Source organism: Larus michahellis, chromosome Z (assembly GCF_964199755.1).
Source record: "Larus michahellis chromosome Z, bLarMic1.1, whole genome shotgun sequence".
NCBI lineage: Eukaryota > Metazoa > Chordata > Aves > Charadriiformes > Laridae > Larus > Larus michahellis.
In genome coordinates, this window is record NC_133930.1 from 11978531 (window position 1) to 12005085 (window position 26555).

A 26555-nucleotide genomic window follows, 5' to 3' on the forward strand; every position below is an offset into this window, starting at 1 on the left:
CCGGTCCCCCCGGCGTGGCCACGCCGCTGCTCGGGGCACCGGGGGACAGGGACACGGGTGGGGAGAGGGACACGGGGCTGGGGACAGGGTCACGACCGGGGACAGGAACACGGGGCTGGGGACAGGGACACAGATTGTGGACGGGGACATGAGGCTGAGGGTCAGGGATAGGGTTTGGGGGACAGGGGCCTGGCTGGCGACAGAGATTTGGGGCTGAGGACAAGGATTTAGGACAGGGACAGGGACATGGGGCTGGAGAACCAGGACACGGCCTGGTGGTGTGCACTGGGGCTGGGGACAGGGACAGGGGGCTGGGGAACAGGGACATGAGTCTCGGGACAAGGGTACAGTCTGGGGACAGAGATGTGAGGTTGGGCGATAGCGACATGGTCTGTGGGACAGGGGCCTGACTGGTGACAGAGATTTGGGGATGGGGACAAGGATATAGGCTGGGGACAGGAACAATGACGGGGCACAGGGATGTAGGTCTGGGGACGGGGACATGGTCTACAGCAAGGATACAGGGTTGGGGTACAGAGACATGGGTCTGGGGACAGGGACATGGGGCTGGGGTACAGGGACACGGGCTGGGGACAGGGACAGGGGCTGGGGATAGGGACAAGGGCTGGGAACCTACGGGGGCGGGGGAAGCTGGAACAGCGTTTTCTCCCTCCGGCCGCCAGGGGGAGGTAGCGCCCCGCGTCTCCCTGCCGCCGGCGCCGCTCTCGTCCCCGCTCTGTTCCCGGGCGCTGATTGGTGCGCAGCGCCGAAAGCGAGGCGTCCTGGTGACGCCACTTCCGGTGGCGGCGCCGGTCCTGCGCGGGAACCTACCGGCGACCGCTCCGGGACCCACGGGAGCGCCGGGACCCAGGCCCGCTCTCTGGTACCGGTGCGCCTCAGGGCCATGGAGTTCCCGGCCGCTCTCTTCCCATCCTACTTCGGCGCCGGCCCGCCCCAGGAGGAGGGGGGCCCCGCTCCGGTCGCCGGCTGGGGCGAGCACGGGCAGGTGCTGGAGGCCGGGCCCGGCCGCCGCCAGGTGAGGCCGCGGCGGAGCATGGGGGGGTCGGGGCGGACTGGGGGAGGCCGGGGCAGGCAGGGACCGCTCTCGCCTCCCACCCCCTCTCCCCGCAGGCCGAGACAACGTTCGTGCCCCGCCGCGGCGGGATGGGCGAGAGCTGGGAACCCGCCGACGCTGCCGCCGTGCCCCTCCTGCCTCCCAACGCCAGTGAGTGCCGCAGGGGCGGGAGGGGGGTATGCTGTCCTGGGGAGAGGCGGGGGGACATCTCGTTCCATCTGCCCGCCAAGCTGCCCTGAGGCGCGGGATCCCCACCGGCTTTACTGTGCTGGCATGGGGAGCTTTAGCAGCTCTACCCGGAGTGAGCGGGGACAGTGCTGCAGCGGGGTCCCAGTACTTGTACAGTACCGGCCAGTCCCTGCCCTCTCCCCGCAGGCTGCTGGGTCCCCTCAGTTGCACCTCAGGACATCCTCTACCGCGGCGTCCCGCGCAGGAAGCTCCAGGCAGGCAAGTGCGGAGCTGCTCTGGACTTCACCAGGCAGGTAGGGCCTGGGGCGCCATGTCCCACTGAGGACCTGGGAGGACAGCACGGGATCCCTGCACATCCCAGCCCCTCCCTGTCCTTCCTGTACAGCTGAGCCACTTCTTTGTGGATCACCCTGAAGATGTATTTGGCTCCCTGGGGCGGCTGCTGCACCAGAACTTCTACTTGGGCAACTCCAAGCTGAGGGTTAGTGTCCGTCCAGCAGTGACAATGCCATCCCCGACTCCTCCCCTTGCAGCTGCGATCCCCAGCCTCTGCCCCCTCTCCTCCCTGCAGAGACAGGCCCGGGACTGCACCATCCGGATGACGGCCCTGAGGGAGGTAATCGACCGTCTGGAGGCCAGGCGGTAAGCGTCCCTGTGTCCTATAGAGAGGGCTGGGGGACCTCCTGCTCTCTCCCCCCACCTGACACCAGCTGTTGTCCCACAGCAGCTGCCCCCGGCAGCACCTCGTCCCCCGCCTGCGCTGGTTCTCCCACCTCTCCCGTGACTGGCTCTTCGAGGTGCCACTGGGGCTGCTGGCAGACTGCGTACATGAGGACCTGCTGCTGCAATGGGCCAGCCTTCTCTTCGATGACAGCCCCACAGGGGGGGCACTGGCCTGGCTGCCCCCCAAAGACCTGGGGGCACGCACAGGCCGCCTAGTGTACCCCGGAGGGCAGGCCATGAACCACCTCTGTATCCTTCCCCGTGGGGTGTCCTTGGGGAGGGAAGGGAGGGGTCATGTTGCACTGCCCTTAGCTGACACCCCAGATTTCCAGGATGTGGTGCTGGAGGAGCTGCCCTGTGCCCAGGGCTCCCCGGCGCAGTTTGAGCTCAACGGACGCATCCGGCAAGTGGCGGCTGCCCGGGTGGACGGAGAAGGTGAGCCAGCCCTGGGATCCATACCCTGGGATCTGTACCTCAGACTGGGCAGGGCACGGGGTGGAGCGGTGGCAGGGAGTCCCTGGGACACTGCCGTCTCATATGTTGCCTCCTGTCCCCTGCCAGATTTTGTCGGTGTCCGCTCGGACTATCACTGCGGCGTTTGGAGTGTGTCAGGCAGGACAGGGGCAACCCCCACCCCACTGCAGGTCATCCGCACCAGTGTGCCTGCCTCCTGCCTCACCGTCAGGTAGGCACTGGGGGAATGGAGCTTCGTGAGGAGGGGGCTCTGCTGCCTCTGCAGCCCTTCCTGTTGTGGTGGTTGCTCCCACCCCCACGGTGATGCCATCCCCCCCATCCTGCAGCCCTCACCTCCCCGGGGAGCTGGCCGTCTGCACCCAGAGCGGAGCCGTCTACCTCTGGAACGTTGAGACGGGGTGAGATGGGGCACTCAGGGCTGGGAGGGGGCTTATGCAGACCCCAAGATCTTGGGGGAGGGGAGAGCCAAGCAAGAGGAGCAGCTTTGCCCTGCACTGCTTTCTCCACACAGGCTGCAGCGGCTCCGCCATGACCCCCAGACCATGTTTTTTCGGGACGATTCACCCTGGCGCTGGAGTGACTTCACCGCCCACCCGCGGGTGCTGAGCTGTGCCGACCGCACTGGCCTGCAGTGCCTGGACACTCGGGTGAGCCTGAGAGCGTGGGCACGGGGCTGGTGGCAAGCTGGGGAGAGGGTTCCCCAGGCCAGGGTGCTGACAGCACCCCACTCTGCTGCTGCAGGCCCCCGAGAGATGCCACTTCGACTTGTTCAAGGTGGGTGAGGAAGCCAGCTGCCAGCAGGGCGAGCGGGTGGTGCTACCCATGTACATGGGCAGGGCTTACTCCTCCCAGCACCTTGTCACCACCCAGGTGAGTCCCACCACACCCGGTGGGCACAGCCAGGGGCTGGACGGGAACACCCCCGATCAGCCCTGGATTCCAGCACCCATGGGCAGGGGTATCACCTATCTGTGGGGGGCTGCCACAGCATGTTGGGGTGAGCCCCGCTGAGCCATGCCTCTCATCCCAGTTTTCTGTGTACGTGCTGGACGAGCGGTTGCCGCTGGTGCCTGTGCTGAAGTGGGCGCACATGATGAAAGCCCCCCCTCTTTTTGCCCACCTGACACCAGGGGGCCCCGGGAGGAGCCATAAGGTGCTGCTCGGTACATCCCGCACCCAGGAGCTGCTGCTGTTGCAGTACCGAGGTGAGAAACGGGGCTCCGGGGTTTCTGTGGGGCTGGGTCTCCCCTGTGCACATGTCGCAGCCTCCTTGCCACTGGGACCAGCTGCAGCCCCGCCATCAGTGCTCGGCAGATAATTTTTGGTGTGTCCTTCCACAGGGGGCAGCCGGTCAGCCTGCCAGCTTGCAGGGCCTCCGCAGAAGCTGCACAGCATTGCCAGCTGCCTGCAGCACCTGCCCGCACAGCTCCCGCACCGACACTGCCTGCTCCAGCAACGCCTCGGCGCCCCAGCTGCCGGTGGGTGTCCTGCGTCACCCAGGGGTGCAGGTCCCTGGGAGGGGAGGGATATGGGCTGGAAGGTGAGGTGGTGGGTACAGCCCGTGCCGTGTCCTGGGGTGGTGGGTGAAAAAGCAAAAGAAAGCCTTGAACAACCCCATGCAAGAGATTAATGATCTAAAATAGGATGTGGGGGGCAGGAGCCAGCAGTGAGTGTGCCTGTGGTGGTGGGGGGGGGCGTGGAGGCAGGCCCCACTGCTGGCCATGGTGGCACCGCTGGGAATGTCGCCCTCTGTCCCTGCAGGACTGGCTGCTGCGCTGCAGGAGGACGGGTTGCGGGAGTCCCTGCTGGTTTTCCAGCTCTCCGAGGCTGGGGACGTCTTCTGCCAGAGGCTGACCCATGAAGCAGCAGCACAGCCCCCTGCGTCCACCCCAGGAGACGAGGCTGCGGGAGCCCCCGGCTCTTCCCCTCTCTTCGACGATCCAGCCAGCAGCCCACGAGGCTTGGGCCCCGAGGAGGAAGAAGAAGAAGAACAGGAGGAAGAAGAGGAGGAAGAGCAAACCTTCTACTTGTCCAACCTGGAGGTGATTATCAACGAGGAGGAAGAGGAGGAGGAGGAGGATGCGGGCACACCAGCAGCCCCCCAAGAAGCCGAGTGTCCCCAGGAGCCCTGTGCCAGCTCCCAGCCCTCCCCGGCCCCGCAGGAAGCCGAGCGTCCCGAGGAGCCCTGTGCCAGCCCCCAGCCCTCCCCGGCTGCAGCCCTGCGGTACCGTCGCTGGATGAAGGCTCTTTCCAAGGGCTGCGGGGACCCCCCCCAGCGCACCCGGCCCCCCACCTTTGGCCAGAAGCGCCTCTTCACCCGCAAAGAGCTGGAGGAGCCGTCAGCTCCCAGCACCCTGCATGGGCAGGCGCGACAGCGTCTGCGCCAGGCCATGCAGGATGGGGGCCGCATCCAGCGCTGGGACCCCCCACCCCCTGCCCTCCCGCAGCCCCTGGAGCCGGCAGTGGGGGATACAGATCCCTTGAGCACCCGTCTGACGGCATCCTGGGGCTGGGACTGGGAGCGGTGGTGGGAAGAGAGGACGAGCTTCAACATGGCGCAGCGGCAGCAGGCACTGCGGGAGCGGCGGCGGCGGCAGAAGCGAGCCCGTGGCCGGCACAGCCTCTCGGCCAGCTTCACCTCCTCCATCACCTACCAGTCCGAGCTCTCCGAGCTGAGTGACGCCGCCCCGCCGCCGCTCTCCCCCGGCCCCCCCAGGGAGGTCTCCCCACCCGCCGGCAGCCCCCCGCCATCCCCGGCTCCCGAGGAAGCCCTGCTCTCCTCCCAGAGCCTGCGCAGCTGCGGCATCCCCAAGGAGCGGCGGAAAACGCTGCGGGACTACCTGGCAGTGTGGGCCGATGGCCCCCCTGAGGCCCTGGAGCCCTCGGGTAGCCAAGCCAGCCAGCTCTGCATCCCCTCCTCGCAGAGCCAGCTCTCCTCCGCCTCCCAGCCCCGCCGCAAGCGCCCGCGCATGGGCTTCTGAGCCACCAATAAACCCCCACCCGTGACCAGACTCTGCCCTTTGTTTGGGGGGGGTGGTGGGGTGGGACCACGCGTGGGCTCAGCGCCCACCCGTGGGGTGGGGTGTGGGGGGGTCCGTAGCGCTACACGTACCCTTTGGGCGGGGGGGGAGGTTCGCGGGCGGGTGGCCGGCGGTGGCGCCCCCGCGTCACGCGTGGGGGTGGTGCGTGGGAGGGTGCGGTCCCTTTAAGGCGCCGGGTGGGGAGTGACAGGGGCGGGAGCCAATGGCGGCGGGAGGGGGGCGGGGCCGGCGCGGCGGCCATGGCGGCGGTGCTGGCGCGGGGCCTGGCGCGCGGCTGGGCGGCGCGGGCGCGCGTGGGGCAGGTGGGCGCGGGGACACGCGTGGGGGGGAGGGCACGGAGCGGGGACACGCGTGGGGGGGAGGGACTAGAAAGGAGGGGTCCGGGCCCCGTCGTGCCTTCCCTCTGAGCCGCGGCTCCCACCCCCGGGCAAGGTCCGCGGCGGGCGTGGGGCTGCCCCACCCCCACGCCACGGTGACTCGGAGCATCCGTGTCGACCCCCCCCCCCCGCCATGTCACCCCCATGTTGCCCGTCACCCCCAGTTGCGTCCCCCATCATCCCCATGTGCACCTCCCCCCCACCCCGTCCCCACGCCGCGGGGCCCCCGCCGCCCCACGCGGCCCAGTGCGTTGAGTGTGTGTGACCCCCCCCGCCCCAGCGGTGCGCGGCGGCCGGCGGCCAGGACGGGGAGGTGGGCAAGGCGCAGCGGGCGGCGGCGGCCGGCGAGGAGGCGGGGGGGCAGCCCACCATTTTCAGCAAGATCATCGACCGCAGCGTGCCCGCCACCATCCTCTATGAAGACGACAAGGTAGAGGGGACAGCAGGGCTCGTGTCCCCACCTGGGGGGGTGGGGTGGGGTGGGGGGAGCACCCAAGGATGTGGGGCTCATCCTGCTCCCCGCCCCGGCAGTGCCTGGTCTTCCGCGACGTGGCTCCCCAAGCCCCCGTCCACTTCCTGGTGATCCCCAAGCGCCCCATCCCTCGGATCAGCCGCGTGGGTCCCCAGGACACCGAGGTGAGTCCGGGGGAGGGGGGGAACGGCGCTCAGACACGCAGGGTGCTGACCCTCCTGTTCCCGCCCCCCCCCCCTCCCCCGACAGCTCCTGGGACACTTGCTGGTGGTGGCAGCACGTACGGCGCAGGCAGAGGGTCTGGCCGACGGCTACCGCTTGGGTGAGTTCCTGTCCCCTACCCTGCCGTGGGTGGTCACTTTGGGTAGGGCTGGGGGGGGGGATGACCGTGGTGTGGGGGTGGCCTGACCCCTGTCCCTCTCCCGGCAGTGATCAACGACGGGAAGCATGGCGCCCAGTCCGTCTACCACCTGCACCTCCATGTGCTGGGGGGGCGGCAGATGGGCTGGCCCCCCGGCTGAGCACCCCCTGCCCATTGCCCCCCAATAAAGCATCTCCTTGGTGGTGGCTTTGGTGGCTCTCTGTCAGAGTGGCCCTCCTGGGGGTGGCCGGCCTGGGACAGCAGTGGCTTTGGGTGTCACAGCAGCGGGGACCCAGCAGCAGGACTCAGGGTGGGGATGCAGGTGGGACTTGGTGCCCCACTTCTTGGAGGGAAAGGGGTCCCCCCATCTCTCTGCCCATGCCGGAGATGCATTGGAACCCCCAGTTGGAGCAAGTGGGTGCTTTTTTGGGGGGGTGCCAAGGTCCCACAGGGAAAAAGGCCCATCCTGGTGCAGGGCAGGAGGCGGCAGGCTGGGCGCCACAAGGGTGTCCCCAAGCTGGGGAACATCCAAGGTGTGCCAGGAGTACCCTGTACCATGGGCAGCCCACCCAGCCCCATTGCCACGACACAGCCCTACCCTGCGCCTGTGTCCCCCCTAAGCACCGCCGTGTTGCTGCCAGAGCCCCATATTGAGAACCAATGCTTTTCTGCCTTGCAAAATCGAGCTAATTGCACATTTATGCCTCCCCCACCCCAGAGGGCCCTCGCTGGGAGCTCCCCAGTGGGTCACAGCCACAGGCAGTGCGGGAGGGGCTCCATGGCGGGGGTCCTGCCCCCTCCACCAACACCTACCACCATACCCCTGTACCACCACACCCTACGCTCGCTGTATCGCCTGTGCCTGCACCGCAGAGCAAACCTCAGACCCTCTGCGTGTGTACTGCCGTGCAAAACCCACCACGCTGCACGCCCCGGACCCCATTCCGTGTGCATCTCTGTGCTGAATGCATTGCTCAGCACACCCCCAGAGCTCCCCCCCCAGCTTTGTGTGCACTGCCGTGCAAAACACGTTGCTCTGAACACCCCATACCCCCCCTGCGCCTGCACGGATGTGCAAAACTCACTCCACCGCACACCCCAGACCCCCCTCTGTGTGCACCACTGCTAAACAAATTGCGCTGCACCCCCCAGGCCCCCTGTGCACACACCACTGTGCAAAACACAGTGCACTGCACGCCCCAGCCCCCCCTGCGCCTGCACTGGTGTGCAGAACTCGCTGCACGCCCCAAACCCCCTGTGTGTGCCCCTCTGTGCTAAATACGTTGCTCAGTATGCCCCCAGACACCCCCCTCCGCCGCGCACTCACCGCCGTGCAAAATGGTGTCGCACGCACCAGACCCCCCAGTACCTGCCCTGCGCTGCACACCCCGCACCGTGCATGTGTGTGGTGCAAGCACCACTGTGCGGAACGCGCTGTGCTACACGCACCCCCTCCACACACACGCAAAACACACGCAGCGGCGTTCGCACACGCGTCTTCACACGCGTTGACCGCAGGCAGGTGGCCGTGTCCACCCTGCGTGGGGTGCGCGCAGGCCGGAGGAGAGGGGGGGGCTCGCCTGTGTGCAGGCTGCCATCGCCCCTGCGCTCCCTGCCCCGTGCCTCCCGCTCTGCCATGGCTATATTTAGCGGCGGGGGCCGGTGCTGGCGCGGCGCAGGGCCCACCTGGCACCACCGGCGGGGAGGCCTGGGCCCCCGCCAGCCGCGCAGGGGACCGCAGCCCGCCGGGGAGAATGGCCGCTCTGTTCAGCCTCCGGCTCGGTGGCGCTGGCGGCAGGGGCCACCCCCCACACCGCACCCCCCGGGAGCAGCACGGGGCGGTGGCAGAGCCCTGTTGCTTCCCCGCCTCTGTTCCCACATGGGGAATGTTTTCGGGGTGCAAATGACCTTTAAAAATGTTCAATGCGAGAACCTGCTTGAGCCTCAGCGCGGGCTGGGGTCACTCTTGGATATGGGACACCCCCGTCTCAGGGCTGGGAACCCCTCCTGGCTGGGGATCCCCAAGGGGGTGAGGACCCCAAAGTGGGGCTGGGCGTCCCTGGGGAGGTGGGAACTCCGAATAAAGACCCCCAGTGCCTCATTCCCCGGGGCTCGCCCGGAGCAGCCCCCCAGGAATGCCACGCCAGGCGGAGAGCGAGTGCTGGCACGCGAGGTCAGGGGACGGACGCCTGCCATCGCGTCTCCTCCTGCGCCTGGTTTGTTTTGTGAGTCCCCCAGCAGTCCTAGGGCAGCACAGCGGTCACGGCCCCATGGGGCTGGGACGGGGAGGGGGAAGCCCAGGGCTGTTTTCGTTCTTCAGCCGAAGACTATCACAAATGACGCAAGTTCCCAAAAGAGCCGGGCAGGGGGGCGGCGGGGAATGTGTCAGCCAGAGAGAGGCGGCCAGATGTGCTCCAGCAGCTCCAGGGCTGCTGCCCCACGGTGATGCTGCCAGGATGCAGCAGCCCAACAGCGAAGCCCCATATGCTGCCCCAGAGTGGTTTGCCCCACGGTGAGAGCACACCCCCGGGGTTGGCATCGCCAGGGTCCCTGTCCCACACTGTACTGCAGTGCCTTTATTGTCCCTTCCGTGTCCCCCAGGCACCCATGCTGCCTGGACAAGCTTTTGTCTGCCCCAGGGACAAGCCCACATGTGCCCGGTGGGGAATAGGGGGATGATCCTGGGAAGAGCACCCTGGGGTGCAAGTTTGGGACAGGGTGCCCGGGCTGCCACCCCTTCCCCACACACCCCCCGCGGGTGCTCCTCAGGGCCCACCCCCAGGCCCAGGGACGAGCGTGGGGGCACAACCAGCATCATGCACCCCCAGCACCCTCCCAGCGAGCACCCAGCCCTCGGGGCACCCTGGCACCCACCTCCAGAGGCAGCAGGGGTGGTGCGGCCCCTAGCTTAGGGGCGGGCTGGGGGGGTTGGGGGGGGCTCTGCTGAGTCTGAGCTCCGGAGCGCGTCTCTCCCTCTTCCCCGCAGCTGCACGGCAGATGGGCTCGGAGGAGGCCCGGCTTGGCACAGGGCCGAGCACCCGGAGGGAGGAGCAGTCCCCGGTGGGGGCCCCGGCCGGCCGAGGCCAGAGGGGCCGGGCACATCCCCGGCCAGGAAAAACAAGAGGCCCCAGCGTCGAGCGTGTGGTGGCCCCGGCGGCGCACACCGCAGAGCGCTGGAATAACAGCCCTTACGCCGGAGCCCGCCGTGTGCTATCAAAGGGCCCTTCTTCTGCCCGGCCTCCGCGGGGATGGGGGGCCGAGGGGCCCGGGGAGGGCTGGCGGCGAGGGGAGCTGCTCCACGCCTGCGGGGCACCGGCTGCGCCCAGCCGGGCGCCGGGCCTGTCCCACCGTGGGTCCCTGGGGCAGGCGGGTGCCGGGCCTAAACGGCGAGGGGTGTCACTTGGAGCGGCGTGTCCCCAGGGCAGGGCACGTCCCTCCCGCCGGCCCAGCAGGGCCCAGCCGTCCCTACTGGGGTGCCCACCCCCAGAGCCTCTGGGGCCACCCCTGCCCTGGGGACAACGCACGAGGGATGGGGGACACGAACCCGCGGCGGCGGGTGATGCCCACAGCGGTCCCGGCCATGTGCTGCCCCCTGTTCCTGCCCCGGCCACGCCCACTTGCCCTGACCACGCCCTTTTTTGCCGTGGCCACGCCCACTTGCCCCCACCATCCACATCCTGCCCCTTGTGCCTGCCCCCCCGCCCCCCCCCCCCCCTTCTGGGCTACACCACCTCCAGGCTCTCCGCCAATAGGGCGCGTGCACGCGCAGCCGGCGCCACCAATGAGCTTGCGGGCAGTGTTTACCGTCTCCATGGAGACGGGGCGCCGGCATCACGGAGGCGGGAGCGCGGCGGCGGCGGGGCGCCGAGACGCCCCCGGGGGTGAGGGGGGGCGTTAAGGGGTGCAGGGCCTCAGGGTGACCCCCGAGGGAGACATCTGGGGGGAGGGGGGGGCAGGGGTCTGGGTGGGTTGGGGGCAGGGCCTGGGGAGCGTTACGGGGACAGTGGGGCATTAGGAGATGGGGGGATCGGGAGCACAACATGGGAGGGGGTCGCACCTGGGGAGGGGGTGGGAGGCAGAGCCCAGGCAGAGAGTGCTGGGGGGTGCAGAGCCCCGGCAGGCGGCACCGTGGTGGTGGGAGCATTGAGGGGCAGAGCCTGGGCTGGGGACACAGGGGGGATGTTGCTGGGGGGAGACGGGGGGGCGGGAAAGGGGGGAGAGGGGAGTTATGGAGAGGGAGACCCCTCCGGAGCGCAGACCCAGCAGCAGGCACTGCTTCCGCCCTCCCAAAGGGAGAGGAGTCCCTTGTCCCCCACCCCGGGGTGGGGGTGATGCTGCAAGTCATCCAGGGTCCCCAGTGTCAGGGTCCTGCTCACGCTGGTGGGGGCTGGGAACATGGTGGGCAAGGGGGGGGCTGAAGGATATGCCCCACCGCCTTTCCTCAGGGACTGTCCCCACCTGCAGGATGGCTCTGATAGGCCATGTGCCTCCCGTGCGCCCTGGGGAGGGGCCACCATGTGTGGTCAGATTCCAGAGTGATGTCCTCCTGCCTGAGGTGCCCACGGAGAAGCCCCCATGCCAGACAGAGACACTGATGGCCACAACGGAGATGCCCCGGGAGATGTCAGCCACGGATGAGGTGCCCCAGGAGATGCTGTTGGCCACAGCTGAGCTGCCCGCCAAGGCCCTGCCAGCTGTGCCCAGTGTGGTGCCACCCACCGAGGCTGGGAAGGATCCCTGCGGGGACGAGCTGCCACCCTGCCCTGGGACGTTGGGGACTTGCCCTGGCAAGGAGCCCCCCATGGCGGTGTCGGTGCCTCCCACCTCCCTGTGGACGCCAGCAGAACAGCCCCACCGGTTGGTGCCCCGGGGGACCTGCTTGATCCATAACTGGCAGGAGGAGGTAATGACCCACCACTGTCTGGGAGGGCCACAGGGGGAAATGTCCCTGAAAACCTACCCCACCACGTCCCACATGCTGATCCCATGAAGCCCCCTGCTCCTGGGCAGCCCCCTCTCTAAAAATAGCTGCCCTTGGCTGAGCTGGAGCTCCCTGGACGACCTTGAGCCCCGTGAGATGGAAAGGGGATGAAATTGAATAGCACAAAAGGCATGGGCTGGCACGTGGGGAGCGATGGTGAGGCTTTGGGAGGAGACAGGGGACCTCGCTGCTGGGGCGGTGGGAGCTGGGTGTCACAGCCCGTCACAGGGATGTGGGGACACCTGTTTGGGCGAGCCAGGATCGGGGGGGCACATGGGCCAAGCCATGCCACAGCCTGGGGACCCCACCTCCCAACCCTGCCCAAAGCCCCATGGGACTACCAAAAGCCTAAAAACGGAGTGGGCATGGGGCACCGCAGGGTGGGCTCCTGCCTCCTTCCCGCAGCACCCACCATCTGTCCCCAGAGAGCCACAAACCACCTGGACACCATGCCGGGGCAGGAGCTGGGCAGCGAGGGCTTCACCCACCGTCACGGCCACCATGGGCTGCTGGTCAACCAGCTCCTCTCCGGCCCCACCAACAGCACCACCACAAAGGACACCTACCGCCCACCGCACAGGGTGCTGCTGCTGGGGCGAGGTGAGGCTGTGCCACCAGCTCCCCCTTAAGCCGTGTGCTCGCCAAAAAGGCAGCGAGGGGATCTTAGCTGGCGGCCTGATGGCATCTTCTCCCCCACAGGGCAGCGGGAGTCCATGCTGGAGTCCATGCTCTACCAGAAATACAGGCAAGCCTGCGCCCCTGCGTGCCACCCATCCCTGGAGCCACGTCCCAGAGGAGGGGACCCTGCTGTGGGTGCCTGCCTGGGGTGGGGGGGACCCCAGAGCTGAGATGTGTAGGGTCTGCTCTGCTGGCAGGGAGGAAATGCTGGAGAAGATCTGTCCCCCCCGGAAGCCCATGGAGTCGGTCTCCACCACACATCGTGACTACCGCGGCGGGGGCTGCCAGTTCATGCCACTGCCCACCACCCAGGTACAGGCAGGGGACGACCCCTCAACCCAGCTTGCGGCAACCCTCGTGGAGCCCACAAGGGTCCTGTGTCCCCCCCAGACATGTCGTCCCCCTGGCTCACTGTCACATTGCTTTTACCTGCAGCCCCACAACTACTGCACAGAGCAGCCCTGCAGCTTCTGGCTGGAGCAAGCCCACAGACTACCCGTAAGCCCGCCGGCACCCTGCCCTGATGGCACCGGGGGGACTCAGCTGCTGACAGGGACCTCTCTGCTTCCCTCCCCTCCAGGGTGTCACCAGCATCTGCAGTGGGGACAGTCCCTTTCGGAGGAACGCAGCCTTCTCCACCCCCATCACCGAGTCCCTGGAGCAGCCCCTGCCCTGCACCCCCCCAAGCAGCCAGCTCCAGCCCCGCAAGCAATAAAGAGCAGGGGGTCAGAGGTGGTCCCAGCATCCTTGCCACCCCAGGGTTGTCCTCAGGCTGGGCGTTTGGAGTGGGAGCACGATGTCCCTGGCATCCCAATCCCCGTGGGGCCATGCAGCACAGGCGTGGGGACACCCTCCAGCCTCGCTCCAAGTCACTGCTGCCCCAAAACATGCTATGGCCCCAGGCTTCCCGCCTTGGGCATGGAGGGAGAGCCCAGCACAGCACTGTCCCCCGGGACATGCCCTCTCTCGGTGCCAGCAGTGGGTGACAGGTGGCCCCTGTCCCTGTCCCCCAGTCCCCAGGCACAGGTGGGTTCCAGTAAGAGGCGTCTGCGGCACGGCCAGAGCATGAGCTCAGAGGAACGCACTGCAGCCCTCACGCCAAAGCAAACCCCACCGCAGCTGCCCTGCCTTCCCTGCACCACCCCGAGCCCTCGCCAGCCACTGCTGCAGCCGCCCTGCACTGTGCCTGGACCCCCACCCCACACCGCAGCTGGACCCCTGGGGTACGATGCCCTGGGATGCTACAGGCAGCTGTCCCCAGCTCAAGCTGAGCTCGATATTGCCCCCGCCCCCGCAACCCCCCACCCCGCTTGGTGCTCTGGGGCAGAGCAAAGCAGAGGTCAGGGGACGGAGGGATTTGGGGAAGTTTGTATTTCAAACAAAATAGTTTGCAGCGACTCCTATATTTACACCTGGGGGAGGGGGGGTATTTACATGACCCAGTGGGGCTATATACAGGGGAGGGGGGGAGCCGCAGCATTGAAGCCAGCCCTGGCCAAGGGGTCAGTCCCAGCAGGAGCACTCGTTTCCCTGCCCTGGGGAGGGGGTGACATGGGCACAACTTCTGCTGGGGGGGCCAGGTACTGAAAAGAGACTGCAAAGTGCCCTGCGGGGCAGCCAGGCCCCGGGAGTGGCTCAGAGCCAGCTGAGCCAGGGGGGAGAGGGCAGGGGCGGCCGGACCCCAGAGGGTGGGGGGGATATGGGGTCCCCCCCGGGCTGGATCAGGGCTGGTTTCCCCCCTCCAGCAGAGGCTGCAGGGGGAGGTGGGCTTTGCTGGTGCCGATGGAGGGGGACAGGCAGTGCTGTGGCCACTGGCCCGCCGTGCCCAAGCCCTGCTGAAGCAGGGGGGCTGTGGTGGTGGTGGTGGACTGCGGTGATGGGGGTAGGTGCCGGTGCATCCCGGGGGTTCAGGCACCGGGAATTGTTGGTGGGCCCATCAGGGTTGGGGGCTCCGCCACTGCTCAGATGACTTTGGGGTCTTTCCTCTCGCCCAGCAGCCAGTACGTCCGCATCTTCCCCTTGCCCTGGGGGTGAAAGGGGGCGGTGAGAACCTCCCTGCCCCCAGCGCTACTCCTTGGCTGCCATCCCCAGCACTGAGGGGTACAAGGGGTCCCAGCCCCGACCCACCCACCCCCCGCATGCCCCTGCAGTAGGAAGGACTGTCACCCCACGGAGGTCCCTGTGCCCTCACCTTCATCTCCACATCCCCACGCAGCTCCAGCTCGAAGCAGCCAAACTCATCCAGGACTTCTTTCGTGGTGGACGAGACGTGGATCTTCAGGGCTGGTGTCACAGAGGGGCAAAAGGGACATGGCTGGGTTTGGGAGCAGGGCACAACCCATGGCACAGGACCCCGGCTGCCAGCCCCATGGCTCACCCTGGCCGTTGGACTCCATGCGGGATGCGGTGTTCACCGTGTCCCCAAACAGGCAGTACCGCGGCATCTTTAGACCCACGACTCCGGCGCACACAGGACCTGCAGGCACAGAGATCCCCGGGGCTGCTGTAGGGCGGGCAGGCGAGCATCCCCGAGCCGCAGTGCGGGGGGCTCACCCGTGTGTATGCCGATCCGCAGGCGCAGCTGGTCGTTGGGCCGGTGACGGATCTTGAAGGTTTTGACGGCCTCGAGCAGGGCCAGGGCCATGCGGACAATCTCGCGGGCGTGCAGCTTCCCATTGCGCACCGGCAGCCCCGACACCACCATGTAGGCATCCCCAATGGTCTCCACCTGCAGGGTCAGGGGAGCAGGTACATCCCCGGATCCTTGCTGCCCACCTCACTTTGGGGGCCTGCGCTTGCTCCCAGTCCCCCCCCTCACCTTGTAGACGTCAAAGTTATCGATGATGGCATCAAAGCAAGTGTAGAGATCGTTCAGCAGCGTCACGACCTGGATGTAGCAAGGGTGCGTGTGGGGCTGGGAGCGGGCATGTCCCCCCCAGCCCCAGGGATGGTACTGTCAGGATATAACACACCACCGCCAGCCCCACAGGGGGCCGCCCCCCAAGCCCTGCTCTCACCTGCATGGGGGTGCTCTCCGCCGAGAGAGCAGTGAAACCCACAATGTCGCTGAAGTAGATGGTGACGCTGTCGAAAGCCTCGGCCCTCACCGTCTCCCCACGCTTCAGCTGCTCCGCCACAGAGCTGGTGAGGACAGGGGGGATGGTGGTGGGCTCCCACCCCAAATCTCATCCCCCCTGTGTCCCTTACCCTACACCAGCACGGAGAGCCGGCAACGGACCCCATGCTTGCACGGCAACGGGTGCACACTGACCCCACGCCAACCCCCAGACCCACACGCTCCCGCCTCTCCCCCTCTCACTGGGGCAGGATCTGGTAGAGGAGGTTCTCTGCCTTGCGCTTCTCCTCCAGGTAGGCCTGTGTCCGCTCCTCCACCAGCTTCTCCAGGTTGTTGGCGTACTGCTCCATGCGCGACAGCAGGTTGTCCAGGATGCTGGTGCTGCCCTCCCTGCCAGGGTGCAGGCAGCTGGCACCACAGGAAGAGGTGCCCCCACAACCACCGCCCCCGTGGTTGTCCCCGCTCCTGCCCAGGGCCACCTTCCTCGCTCGCCAGCCACCCACTTGTTGAATCGACGGATGAAGATCTTGATCTGGCTGAAGTCGGGGCGCTCGGCCGGCTCCTGTGCCCAGCAGCGCTCCATCAGCACCGCCAGCTCCTCGCTGTGCACCCCGATGTCGATGGAGGGGCGGAAGAAGGGCTTCTGGCTGTTACGCACCTTCTGCACGATCTCTGCCAGGGGGTGGCTGATGGTGAGCACTGCACCTCCCCGGCGGGGATGGGACCACCCCACACCTGCCCCCGACCCTCACCTTTGGGGCTCAGGTCCATGCCCTCGATGTAGAAGGGGCCGTTGCGCAGGGCGACCTCCTGCACGATGATGCCGAAGCTGTAGACATCGGCTTTCTGCATGCCTGGGGTGGGCAGGCGCCCCTTCTGCAGCAGTTCTGGGGCTGTCCATAGCTTCTCTGGTGGGACACGGCCATGGGGTGGTGAGGCAGGGCCACTCCATCCCCCTGGTCCCCTATTCCCCGGCAGTGGGCACTCACTGGCATAGAGGGCATGCGTGTCCTCGCCATCGCTGGGCGAGCGGAAGCTGGCCAGCCCGTAGTCCGTGATCTTCAGCACGAAGCGGCTGTCGACCACGCAGTTGGATGACTTGAGGCTGCCATGGTGGCCAATGATGCTGTTGTGCAGGAAGGCCATTCCCTGAGAGATGGACATGGTGAAGCTGGTATCCCTCAGGGACACCCGCTCCCCCGACCCTCTTGGCCCTCATTTAAGTACCTTGACGATGTCATTGATGAGGGAGTAGCGAAACATCCAGTCCAGGTTGATGCTCTCGTTCTCCAGGACATCCTGGCACAGCACATTGAGTGGACCCCACCAACCACCCGGGGGATGGTGACACCAGCACCAGCCTCACAGAGCACCCAGCTGCAGGAGGCTCCATAGCACCCACCCCCTCCCCCACACTGGCCTCTCAGACCTGGTTGGACAACTCTGCCGCGAGTCTTGTGGGGCTTGGGTGGCCACCAGCATCTACAGCCCTGTCCTCAACACCCAGCCCAGCCAGGTCACCTGGTGCGTCTAAATGTCACCCGTGGTGCCCCCCAATCCCCCCTACCTGCAGGCTGCCCCGCGGGCAGTACTCGGTGACGATGCAGATGTTGGGGGGGTCGATGCATGCTCCGATGAAGCGGGTCAGGTGGTTGAACTGAATGTCCCGCATCTGGAGGTGGAAGCGAAGCCCAGATGGTGCTGAGGTTGGGGGCAGTTGCTGCTGCTCCCACCAGCCCCCCCCCACTGCCACAACTGGCCCCTGCACCCCCAGGCAGAGGTGCCCACCCCAGCTCAGACCCCAAACCTACATGTTTCAGCTCAAAGAGCACCTGCCGCGTAAGCTCGATGCGCTTCTTGTTGATGTGCTTGATGGCCACCACGTTGCCCTGGGGTGCCAGGGAGGGGGAAGAGGTCAGCGCCCACTGGGCAGATTTTGGGAGGGGAAGAAGGTGACAGCATCCCGCGGGGGTAGGGGTGCTGCCAAGGGGGAGCACCCCAACAAGGCTGGGGGCTTCAGGGGGAGGACTCAGCTCCCCACCTGCCGCACTGACCTTGAAGTGGCCGGTGTTGGCGAAGATCTGGTACTTGCCATGGGTGGTCATCAGGGAGCCGTAGCTGGAGCCGCGCTATGGGGAAGGAGGGGGTTAGGGATGGGGACCCCAGAGCACCCAGTCACCAATGGAGCAGGGCAGGGGCAGCCTGGGGTGTGCAGGGGACGGTGCAGGGTGAGCTCTGAAGGGTCAGCACAAGCTCTGTATGCTCTGTAGGGAGGGTGAAGCCTATCGGGTGAGTATGGTGTGCTGCAGGGAAGGTAGGAGGGTGTAGGGGATGGATAAGGTGTGGCTGTGTGGATGGAGGGCCACGTAGGAGCTTGATGAGGAATGGTGCTCTGTAGGGAATTCAGGGCTGCGTAGGGCATGGATCAAGTGTGGCTCTGCAGGGAGATGGAGGGTCATGCAGGGGATGGAAGAAGTGTGGCTCTACAGGGCATGGAGAGTTATGGAGGGAGGGTTGCACAGCAGATGGATGCAATGGGGCTGTGGCTCTGTAGGTGATGGAGGGCTGTGCAGGGGATCAACGAGGGAGGACTGTGGTGCAGGGAGGAGGGCGGCACAGGGCCAGGGGCAGGAGGCAGGTGGTGCCGCAGGGTTGGCAGCTCTCACCAGAGACAGGGTGAGCCGGCTGCCCGCTGCCTTGTGGTACCGCTCCGGGCTCCCAAACTGCAGCTCGTCCCAGCGGATCCTCCAGAGCATGCTGGCAAGCTCCTTCTCCAGCATCAGCTTCCTGGGGGGTACATGGGGGTCAGGCCCCCATACCCCCCCACCCTGCCAGCCCTCCATCAGACTGAGGGGTGCCTGGTGCCCAGGCAGAGGCTCCCCCACCCCCAACTGACCTGAAGATGAGGAAGCTGGAGATGCCAAACATGACGAAGGTGAGGCCGGTTCCCAAAGCCACGATGGCCAGCATGGAGAGGGGGGCTGCAGGCAGGAGGGTCTGTCAGCGTGGCCTGGCTGGCCACAGGTACCAGGTTCCCATGCACCCACAGGGAAGGCTGCTGGGGACCGAGGGACATCGGTTCCCAGTACACCCACTTTTATCGCAGGAGGGATCATCCACGTCAAAGACGCAGGGGGGGTTGTCCAAGGGGGGGACCCCTTTCACCCAGGGGATGGGTCTTCCCAGCCAGTGGATCTGCTTCTCCACACCAGAGTAGTGTCCCACCACCTACGGCAGAGAGAACTGAGCCCCCCCCAGCCCCCAACCCACAGCATCCCATTCCCCAGTCCCGGATGCCAGCAGGATCCCGATGCCGGCCCCCACCTCGTACTGCCCGCTCTCAGGGTCGCCCATGGCCCACAGGTTGAAGTCAGTGTCCCGGTCATTGTTGCTATCCATGCTCACCAGCCCCGTCACCCCTGCAGGAGAAGAGAGACCGAGATGGGATGGGCACCAGGTCCCACCCACCCCACGGCACCCCCATCCTGGCCACCCCCACCTTATCCTTACCCTGGAACTTGCGGTCCCGCATCTTCTCGATGATGTGGGTGGCGTTTTTCTTGGAGCCGCCCTCCCGCAGGGTCTCGTTCAGCACCATGGCATACAGCAGCATCCCATCATAGAAACACCCCGCCACCAGGTTCATCTGCCCAGGGGTGGCACCTCAGCGCACCTGTGGCCTCATGCACGGGGGTACCCCAGCCACAAGACCTGGGGCCAGGCACCCACCCACAGCCCCATAACCCCTCACCGGAGCCATACACCCACCCTGTGGGGATGGCACTGCTCCGTGGCTGCTGTCACCAGGGATGGTCTCTCTGGCATTGCCCCTGGCTGTGTCCCACCCTCTGCACCCTGGTGAGGTGCCACAGCCCCACGGGGAGGGTCCCTGCCACCCCATCACGCAGGGGGACCCACTCACCAGGGAGTAGTTGAGCTGCACTCCGAATTTCTGCTTAGCTCGCAGGATGAGCTGGGTTTGGAATTGCTGGTACTCGGGGTTTTGGGGCTCATAGTAGGTGATCACCAGCACCATCTGCAATCAAGCACAGCACTTTGCTTCACATACCGGGGCCCAGCTGGGGAGGTCCCCATCCCCGTCCCCGGGCAGGTGGGCACAGCTCACCTGAAAAGCCTCGCGCAGCCCCGAGTCCTGTCCCGGGCTCTGCTGCCAGGGCTTGAAGGGGTCACGGGCAGAGTCGCCCCGCAGGCTCTCCCCGAAGACGTCCAGGTAGAAGAAGACGTAGTCACCATTGGTGAGGTTCTCCCGCTGCGCCAGCTGCATGATCTGTCGCAGCATCTCCGGCGGCCCGCAGAGATACACCACTGCCGGCGAGACGCGGGGCGTCAGGGGGATGATGGCATCCTCACCCCGGGGCGCCCCGCTCAGGCGTGGGGTGGGATGCCTTCCCTTGAGGCAGTGGGGCACAGCAACCCTGGGGGCATGCTCGGTGGCGGCTGCGGGGAGGATGGGGCAGTGCTGGGCTCACCGCCTTCTCATGCCACATGCCCCATGGCCAACAGAGCCTGCTCCGTCCCACTGCCCTCGCTGGCCCTCACCCACTCTTGCCCCATCAGCCACCTTGGGAGAACAGGGGAACCCTTGCTCCAAAATATGAGGCAGACCCCACGGACCCCGCTCCAGCAAAAGCCACCCAGGGGATGCCACCCCTGGCGTCAGCTCCCCGGCTGCTCCCCACTGGCCCCAGCCGGGCGACCGGGAGGGACAGGGGAGGCGTCAGGGCCGTACGCCGGAGGCCCCTGGGGAACGAACAAACCCATGTTTGGGTTCGTGGCCGGCCGGCTGGCCGGCCGTGCGGCAGGAATGCGCAGGTTCCCAGATTCCAGCACCTTCCACAGCCGCCGGCGCTAATTGGAAACAGAGCATCTCGCTGGTGCGACCCACAGAGCAAGGGGGTGCCCGGGACACGGCTGGCTGCCCCACGTGCCCCTCCGCCTCTGCCAGCAGCTTGGCCAGCCCCCATGGGATGCCCACCCGGGTGCTGCACGGGACCTTCATGGGACTGGCACAAGGCACCACGGGCTGTGGGGACAGGCACCCGAGAGTGTCCGAAACCCCCCCGAGCAGGGGCCCTCCTCGCCCTTGCTGAGGATCCTGACACTGCCTCCTCCCTCCCCCCGGAAAACCAGGGCCCCCGCTCCAGCCAGCCTGGCTGGGAACCCGGGATTGAGCAACGGAGGAGTCGGCGGCAGTGGTGGAGGAATGTCACGCTCGGGCACCGGCCCCAGCGCGCAGCCCTTCTGCATGGGGCCCGGCGCCCTGGCTGGATGTGAAGCGCGGGGAGGCCTGGATGGGGACAGCAAGGAAGCCCCACGTCCCGGGATTGGGGTCCCTGCTCCCTGGGACTGGGGTCCCTGCTGCCGGCAGGCACCCAGCCACACGGACAGCCGGAGCGGCAGGGGTGTCGCTTGCAGGGCCAGCGAGGGAGCCCACCGTCGGGAGAAGAAACCCAGCACATCCACGCTGGGCACAGAAACCCACAGCAACACGGAGAGCTGCTCCTGGGCACTGGGGAGAGGGAAACCACTGCAGCTTGGGCTGTGCATGAGCAAAAGCCCGTTTCAGGGGCAGAAATGGTTTCCTGCCGAGTGCTGCAATACCTCAAATAAACACTTTCTGCTTCCCCACTTCTCTAGTCCCACACCCAGAAATGTGCTGCCCCCAAATTTCTCGGCCAGGATGGGTGGCTCAGCATCTCCCCCAGCACACGGAGGCTGAGGGTCTCCCCGTGGGGACGCTGCGTGTGGGTCCCTCCCCATCCCATCCCATTGCAGGCGCCAGGAAAAGGCCGCCGGCGGCACTGCGCAGGCTGGGGAGCCACAACAGCTGGTGGCAGATGGTGGGACAGCCCGGGCAGACGGCCCCTGCAGCGGCGGCGGCAAAAGCCTGGCTGGTCAAAGGCCACCGAGCAAGGGGATCGATGGCGCCTGGACGGCTCCCTGGGGACAGGTTGCAGGAGCCGCGCAGAAGGGAAGGGTCAACCCTCAGGGCTCTCCATGACGCTGGCAGCTGCCTCCAGCTGGCAGCCGCCTGCCCGGCACCCCTTCCCCCTCACACACCCCGCCCCCGAGGGTCAATGAATGGCCAAAGGCAGCCTCAGCATCACCGAGGACAAGAGGAATGGGGTCCTGCAAGGCTGGGGGACATGCAGCCCCTGGGCATTTGTTTAGGGGGTGTCCGTGGTGCAGGAAGCAGAGAGCGCAGTCCCAGGGGACAGGCAGGACCCTGAGCGTGCAGATGGGATGGCAGAATACTGCCTGACCCCTGCATGATGGATAATAACCCTAAAGTGAGGGCGAATCCTGGTTTCAGGCAGCAAGTCCCTGCAAATCCCAGTCCCGAGCAGCCCCACCAGCACAGGGCACTGCAGTGCAGAGACCTTCAGCCCAGCCAAGCCACCATCCCACGCCATGGGGGATTGCAGGGCAATGCACTCCCCTCCCGGCAGCAGGACCCGGCATCTCCCCAGGCAGGGGACCTGGCCTTTGCAGGCAGATGCTCCGGTAATTCCCTCAACCACAGCTCTAATTATATCAGCGCTTTTGCAAGTGGCAGGAGAGACGTGGGCCCCTGCACGTCGCCCAGGCACCTGTGAGAGGGGCAGCGGGAAGTGTGAGGCAGCCGCACACGGGACAGGGCAATGTACCCACATCCCCCCACGCCTGCTCTTTAGAGCCACGAACGTCAGAGATCAGCAGCTTTGGGGCACACAGTGGGGCAGGGAAGCAGCCTTCCCAGGTTTACCAAACTCCTGCCCACAGCCTCGGAGGAGGAAGGTGATGCCAAGAGGGATGACACGCGGTGTCATTGCAGGGCATGGAGATGGATGCGGCTGCACCCAAAGCTCCGGCTTCCCTCCCCATGCCATACCACGCAGGGGTGGGCACTCCTGGGACAGCTTTGCAGGATCCCCACTCCCTGCCACACACCCCCAGGTTAGGAGAGCACCAAACATCAGCATCGCCACCCTGAGCGCCCATCCCTGTGGGGACAAGCACTCAGCCCCAGACCCTGCCCCCGTCTCTGGGATGTGGCCAGAGGGGCCCGGGCCTTCCCTGGGGGCATCCGGGCTCAGAGGGCCCCCAGGTCTCTGCCCACGCCTGGCCTTCTTCCCTGGAAGCCACGACCCCCTGCCTGCACCAGGAGGGATTGATTCCCATCAGGGTGATTTACGGCACCAAGCCGGAAATGTTGATAGGAATCACTGACTTTAGCCTTTTTCCCTGCACGGTCCTTTGCCCCTCTCCCATGTGAGGATCCACACCCACGGCTGGTGATGATGCACCAGGCGGCCTCCATCCCAGCCTTTTGATGAAGCAGACAAAAGGGGCAGCCACAAGCTGCTCAGCTCCCACAGCCCACCCTGGGATGCCCAGTCCCATGGACCCAGCCCCACCAGCCTCAGTCCCAGGGGAACCTGGTCCAGCACCCCAAAGCACCCTCCCACGCTCCCCCAGCCTGGCCCTACACAGCCTCAGCCACATCTCCTGCTGTCCCATCTGGCTCCACTCATCCCGGCTCGATGTCCTTCTTAATGACACAGCATCTCAGGATCCATTAAGAACCATCGCGGAGCGGTTGGCTCCGGGATCGATACACCCCGCTCATCAATAATGAAAGACCATCAGGCTGCCCTTGCTCTCCAGCTGCCTCCGTAAGCCCCTCCATTTCCTCCTGCTCCAGATATAGCCGCTCTCCTGGGGCGCTCGCAAGGCACCAAATTGATTTATCCTTCCATCAGCAGGGTGGGGCCATCCCCTGCCCCGTCCCCAGGGTGCAGCGGGGACAGGCACAGCCCAGGGCACCCAGGTGCCAGGCTGGGGGGCTCTGCCCAAGCATGGCACGGCCACCTCGGCGTGTTGGCACCAGGCTGCTCTGGGCACATAACCACAGCCGGCGCTGCCCTTCAGATGGCCACGTCCACACCGTCACCCGCAGCCTCTGAGGAGGTGGCTGGGTCCTGCTTGCCCCTGGGGATGCCCTGACCCTGCGAATGCAAGAGGGTAGGGTGGCCCCAGCACCCCTCACTCCACGCGTCCCACCGAAGGGAGGGTCCGCCCTGACTCTCCCCTGGCACAGGGTGACCAGGCAAGAGGACAGGGAAGGGGACCCTGTGACCCCCAATGTGCCCTGGACCCCCCCACACCGGCACTGGGGTGGCCCAGGGGACCCGGGTCCTGCCTTGTCCCCTGTGTACCCACCTCCCTGTGCAGGTTCCGCTGCTCCCCCAGCCCCACTGCGACCAAATGTGCCCACCCCTCACTGTGCCCTACATACAACCTGCTTTGTCCACCCCTCCCTGTGCCCCACACAGGTCCCACTGTGCCCCTGGCCCCTCGTCATGCCCCACATGGGTCCCACTGCATCCCTTGCTGTGCCCCACAGGGGTCCCATTGAGTCCTTGTCCCCTTGCCGTGCCCCACATGGGTCCCACTGTCTCCCTGGCCCCTTCACTGCACCTTACACAAGCCCCAGGATGTCCTCAGACCCTCACTGCGCTCCACAAAGGTGCCACTGTGTCCTCGGCCCCTTGCTGTGCCCCACAAGGGTTCCACTGTGTCCTTGGCCCCTTGCTGTGCCCCACACATGTCTCACCGCGCTCCTGGCCCCTTGCTGTATCCTACACGGGTCCCATTGTGTCCCCATCCCCTTGCTGTGCCCCAGATGGGTCCCATTGCACCCCAGCCCCTTGCTTACCCTACGTGTGCCCCACTGCATCCCCATCCCCTCGCTGTGCCCCAGACAGGTCCCACTGCTCCCTCAACCCCTTGCTGTACCCTACGGCACCCCACTGCATCCCCGTCCCCTTGCTGTGCCCTAGATGGGTCCCACTGTACCCTCAACCCCATGCTGTACCCTACGTGTGCTTCACAGCACCCCCGTCCCCTTCCTGTGCCCCAGACGGGTCCCACCGCACCCCCAGCGCCTTCCTGTACCCTCTGCATGCCCCCCCGCACCTCCCTCTCCTCGCTTCACCCCACACGGGCCCCACCACACCCCCGGCCCCGCACCATGCCCCACACGGATCCCACCCCATCCTCAAACCCCTCACTGCGCCCCACGGAGGATTTCGCCTCCTCCCCTCCCCGAGCCCTGCGCGGTTCCCCCGCGGGGACCCCCCTCCTCTCCTTCTCCCCCCCCACCTCCTCCCCGTGCGTTGAGCCCTGTCCCGCACGGCGTCCCCCACCCTCCCACCCTCCCCCGTCCCGTTCCCCCCTCCCCACGCCGCGCCGCCCCACGCACCGCGCCCGTTGGCCTTGATGAAGTGGACGGCGGTGTCGGGGCCGCCCTCGTCGGGGGAGTAGATGTGGTGGCGCACGGTGAGGTTGCTGCCGTCCTGCAGCTCCTGGTAGACACCCTCGACGGTGAAGTAGTAGGGCCGGTCGTCGGTCTTGCGGTCCACGTAGAGGAGGACGGCGCGGGCGCTCCAGTTGAAGTGGGCGTGGAGGTGGGAGACGAAGGCGCCCAGCTTCGGGGCCGAAGGCCCGGTACGCACCGTCGTGCTGTAGTGCTCCCGTTTGCGGCTGAAACCGGCCGCCACCGCCCCGCCGGTGATGAGCGGCAGCCGCCAGTGCGAGGCGAAGCGCCCCACGGAAGCCGCCGGGTAGACGCATCCCGGCCCGAAGAGGACGTCGGGGTCGTGGTAGAGCTTCAGGTCCACGGCGTTGAGCGGTGCCACGTACTCGGAGCAAGCGCCCTCCAGCTCCGAGCTCATGAACTCGACGCGCACCGAGAAGGGCCGCGGCAGCAGCGGCGGCTCCCCCCGCTCCAGCGCTTCCAGCGCCAGGCTCAGCGCCGGCCCCACGCGTGGCCAAGCCCACGCGTAGCTCACGTTGCGCTCCGGCAGCACCACCGCCACCGTCAAGTTGGCGACCGCCCCGTCGGGGGTCGCCGCTCGCCGCGTCCCCCCTCCTCCTCCTCCTCCTCCTCCTCCTCCTCCTCCTCCTCCCGCCGCCGCCGCCGCCACCGGCAGCACCGGCAGCAGCAGCAGCAGCGGCGGCAGCAGCAGCGGCAGCCGCGGAGCCATGGGCCGCGCTGGCTCCTCCGCCCCGACCGCCGCCCGCCCGCCCGTTCCTGCGGCCCCCGCCGCGCCCCCGCCCCGCCGCCTGCGCCCTCCCCCGGGCGGCACCGCCCCGGGACGGCCAGCGCCCTCTGCCGCCGCTCCCCGCCCGTCCGGACGGCACGGGGATGGGCGGCAGCGGGGTGTGGGGGTGTCCCCCGGGAGGGGGGACGGGGAGAGCATGGGGAGAGGGAGTCCGGCTTCGTGGAATCGCAGGGTAGTTTGGGTTGGAAGGGACTTTTTAAAGGTCATCTGGTCCTTCTATGATTCTGTGAATCATAGAATCATAGAGTGGTTTGGGTTGGAAGGGACCTTTAAAGTCCACCCCTCCCCGGCAATGTGCAGGGACATCTTCAACTATATCAGGTTGCTCAGAGCCCCCTCCAACCTGACCTTGAATGTTTCCAGGGATGGGGCATTTACCGCCTCTCTGGGCAACTTGTGCCAAGGTTTCACCGCCCTTATCGTAAAAAATTTCTTCCTTATCTCTAGTGTGAACCTACCCTCTTTTAGTTTAAAGCCATTACCCCTTCTCCTATTGGAACAGGTCCTGATAAAAAGTCTGTACCCATCTTTCTTATAACCCCCCTTGAATTACTGAAAGGCTACAATAAGGTCTCCCGGGAGCCTTCTCTTCTCCAGGCTGAACAACCCCAACTCTCTCAGCCTGTCCCCATAGCAGAGGTGCTCCAACCCCCTGATCATCTTCATGGCCCTCCTCTGGACACACTCCAACAGGTCCATGTCCTTCTTGTGCTGAGGACTCCAGAGCTGTATGCAGTGCTCCAGGTTGAGAGCTGGGGTTGTTCAGAGTTCGCTGTTGTGACAGGAAAATGGGTAATGGTTTTAAACTTAAAAGAGGGTAGGTTCAGAGTAGATATAAGGAAGAAATATTTTACCATGAGGGCGGTGAAACACTGACACAGGTTACCCAGAGGCGGTAAATGCCCCATCCCTGGAAACATTCAAGATCAGGTTGGATGGGGCTCTGAGCAACCTGATATAGTTGAAGATGCCCCTGCTCAT

The 26555-nt window shown here is 66.3% G+C and overlaps 4 protein-coding genes across 9 annotated transcripts; 3 read left to right on the plus strand and 1 right to left on the minus strand.

The window, feature by feature from the left end:
* The first annotated feature begins 37 nt into the window (after positions 1-37).
* On the plus strand, positions 38-5467 carry TAF1C (TATA-box binding protein associated factor, RNA polymerase I subunit C). Of its 6 annotated transcripts, none has more exons than XM_074570703.1 (14): positions 38-57; positions 684-1036; positions 1132-1225; positions 1451-1557; positions 1650-1745; positions 1836-1906; positions 1989-2422; positions 2549-2672; positions 2788-2859; positions 2973-3108; positions 3203-3331; positions 3492-3666; positions 3802-3939; positions 4223-5467. In XM_074570703.1, exons 2-14 carry the CDS (start codon positions 905-907, stop codon positions 5440-5442), a joined length of 2928 nt encoding a protein of 975 aa, XP_074426804.1. In that variant the 5' UTR covers positions 38-57; positions 684-904; the 3' UTR covers positions 5443-5467. The 6 variants fall into 6 exon arrangements, with proteins under 6 accessions (XP_074426804.1, XP_074426803.1, XP_074426800.1 ...); XM_074570699.1 differs by lacking the exon at positions 38-57 and having other exon boundaries at positions 769-1036; positions 1989-2236; positions 2312-2422; XM_074570702.1 differs by lacking the exon at positions 38-57 and having other exon boundaries at positions 622-1036.
* A 262-nt stretch (positions 5468-5729) lies between these two features.
* Positions 5730-6920, plus strand: HINT2 (histidine triad nucleotide binding protein 2). Its single transcript, XM_074569663.1, has 5 exons — positions 5730-5804; positions 6160-6309; positions 6411-6515; positions 6601-6673; positions 6781-6920. Exons 1-5 carry the CDS (start codon positions 5742-5744, stop codon positions 6870-6872), a joined length of 483 nt encoding a protein of 160 aa, XP_074425764.1. The 5' UTR covers positions 5730-5741; the 3' UTR covers positions 6873-6920.
* A 3611-nt stretch (positions 6921-10531) lies between these two features.
* SPAG8 (sperm associated antigen 8) lies at positions 10532-13767 on the plus strand. Its single transcript, XM_074570463.1, has 7 exons — positions 10532-10593; positions 11177-11615; positions 12119-12293; positions 12393-12438; positions 12569-12683; positions 12807-12869; positions 12952-13767. The coding sequence occupies exons 2-7, from the start codon at positions 11178-11180 to the stop codon at positions 13084-13086; spliced, it is 972 nt and encodes a 323-aa protein (XP_074426564.1). The 5' UTR covers positions 10532-10593; position 11177; the 3' UTR covers positions 13087-13767.
* On the minus strand, positions 13728-25496 carry NPR2 (natriuretic peptide receptor 2). The gene is made up of 22 exons (XM_074570461.1): positions 24713-25496; positions 19574-19773; positions 19370-19483; positions 18958-19093; positions 18772-18866; positions 18543-18675; positions 18344-18428; positions 18114-18234; positions 17502-17576; positions 17259-17336; positions 17015-17119; positions 16675-16746; positions 16437-16596; positions 16200-16355; positions 15951-16119; positions 15691-15837; positions 15389-15512; positions 15190-15258; positions 14925-15099; positions 14749-14847; positions 14563-14654; positions 13728-14395 (listed from the first exon to the last, which is right to left on the minus strand). The coding sequence occupies exons 1-22, from the start codon at positions 25494-25496 to the stop codon at positions 14333-14335; spliced, it is 3252 nt and encodes a 1083-aa protein (XP_074426562.1). The 3' UTR covers positions 13728-14332.
* Between the last annotated feature and the right edge of the window lie 1059 nt (positions 25497-26555).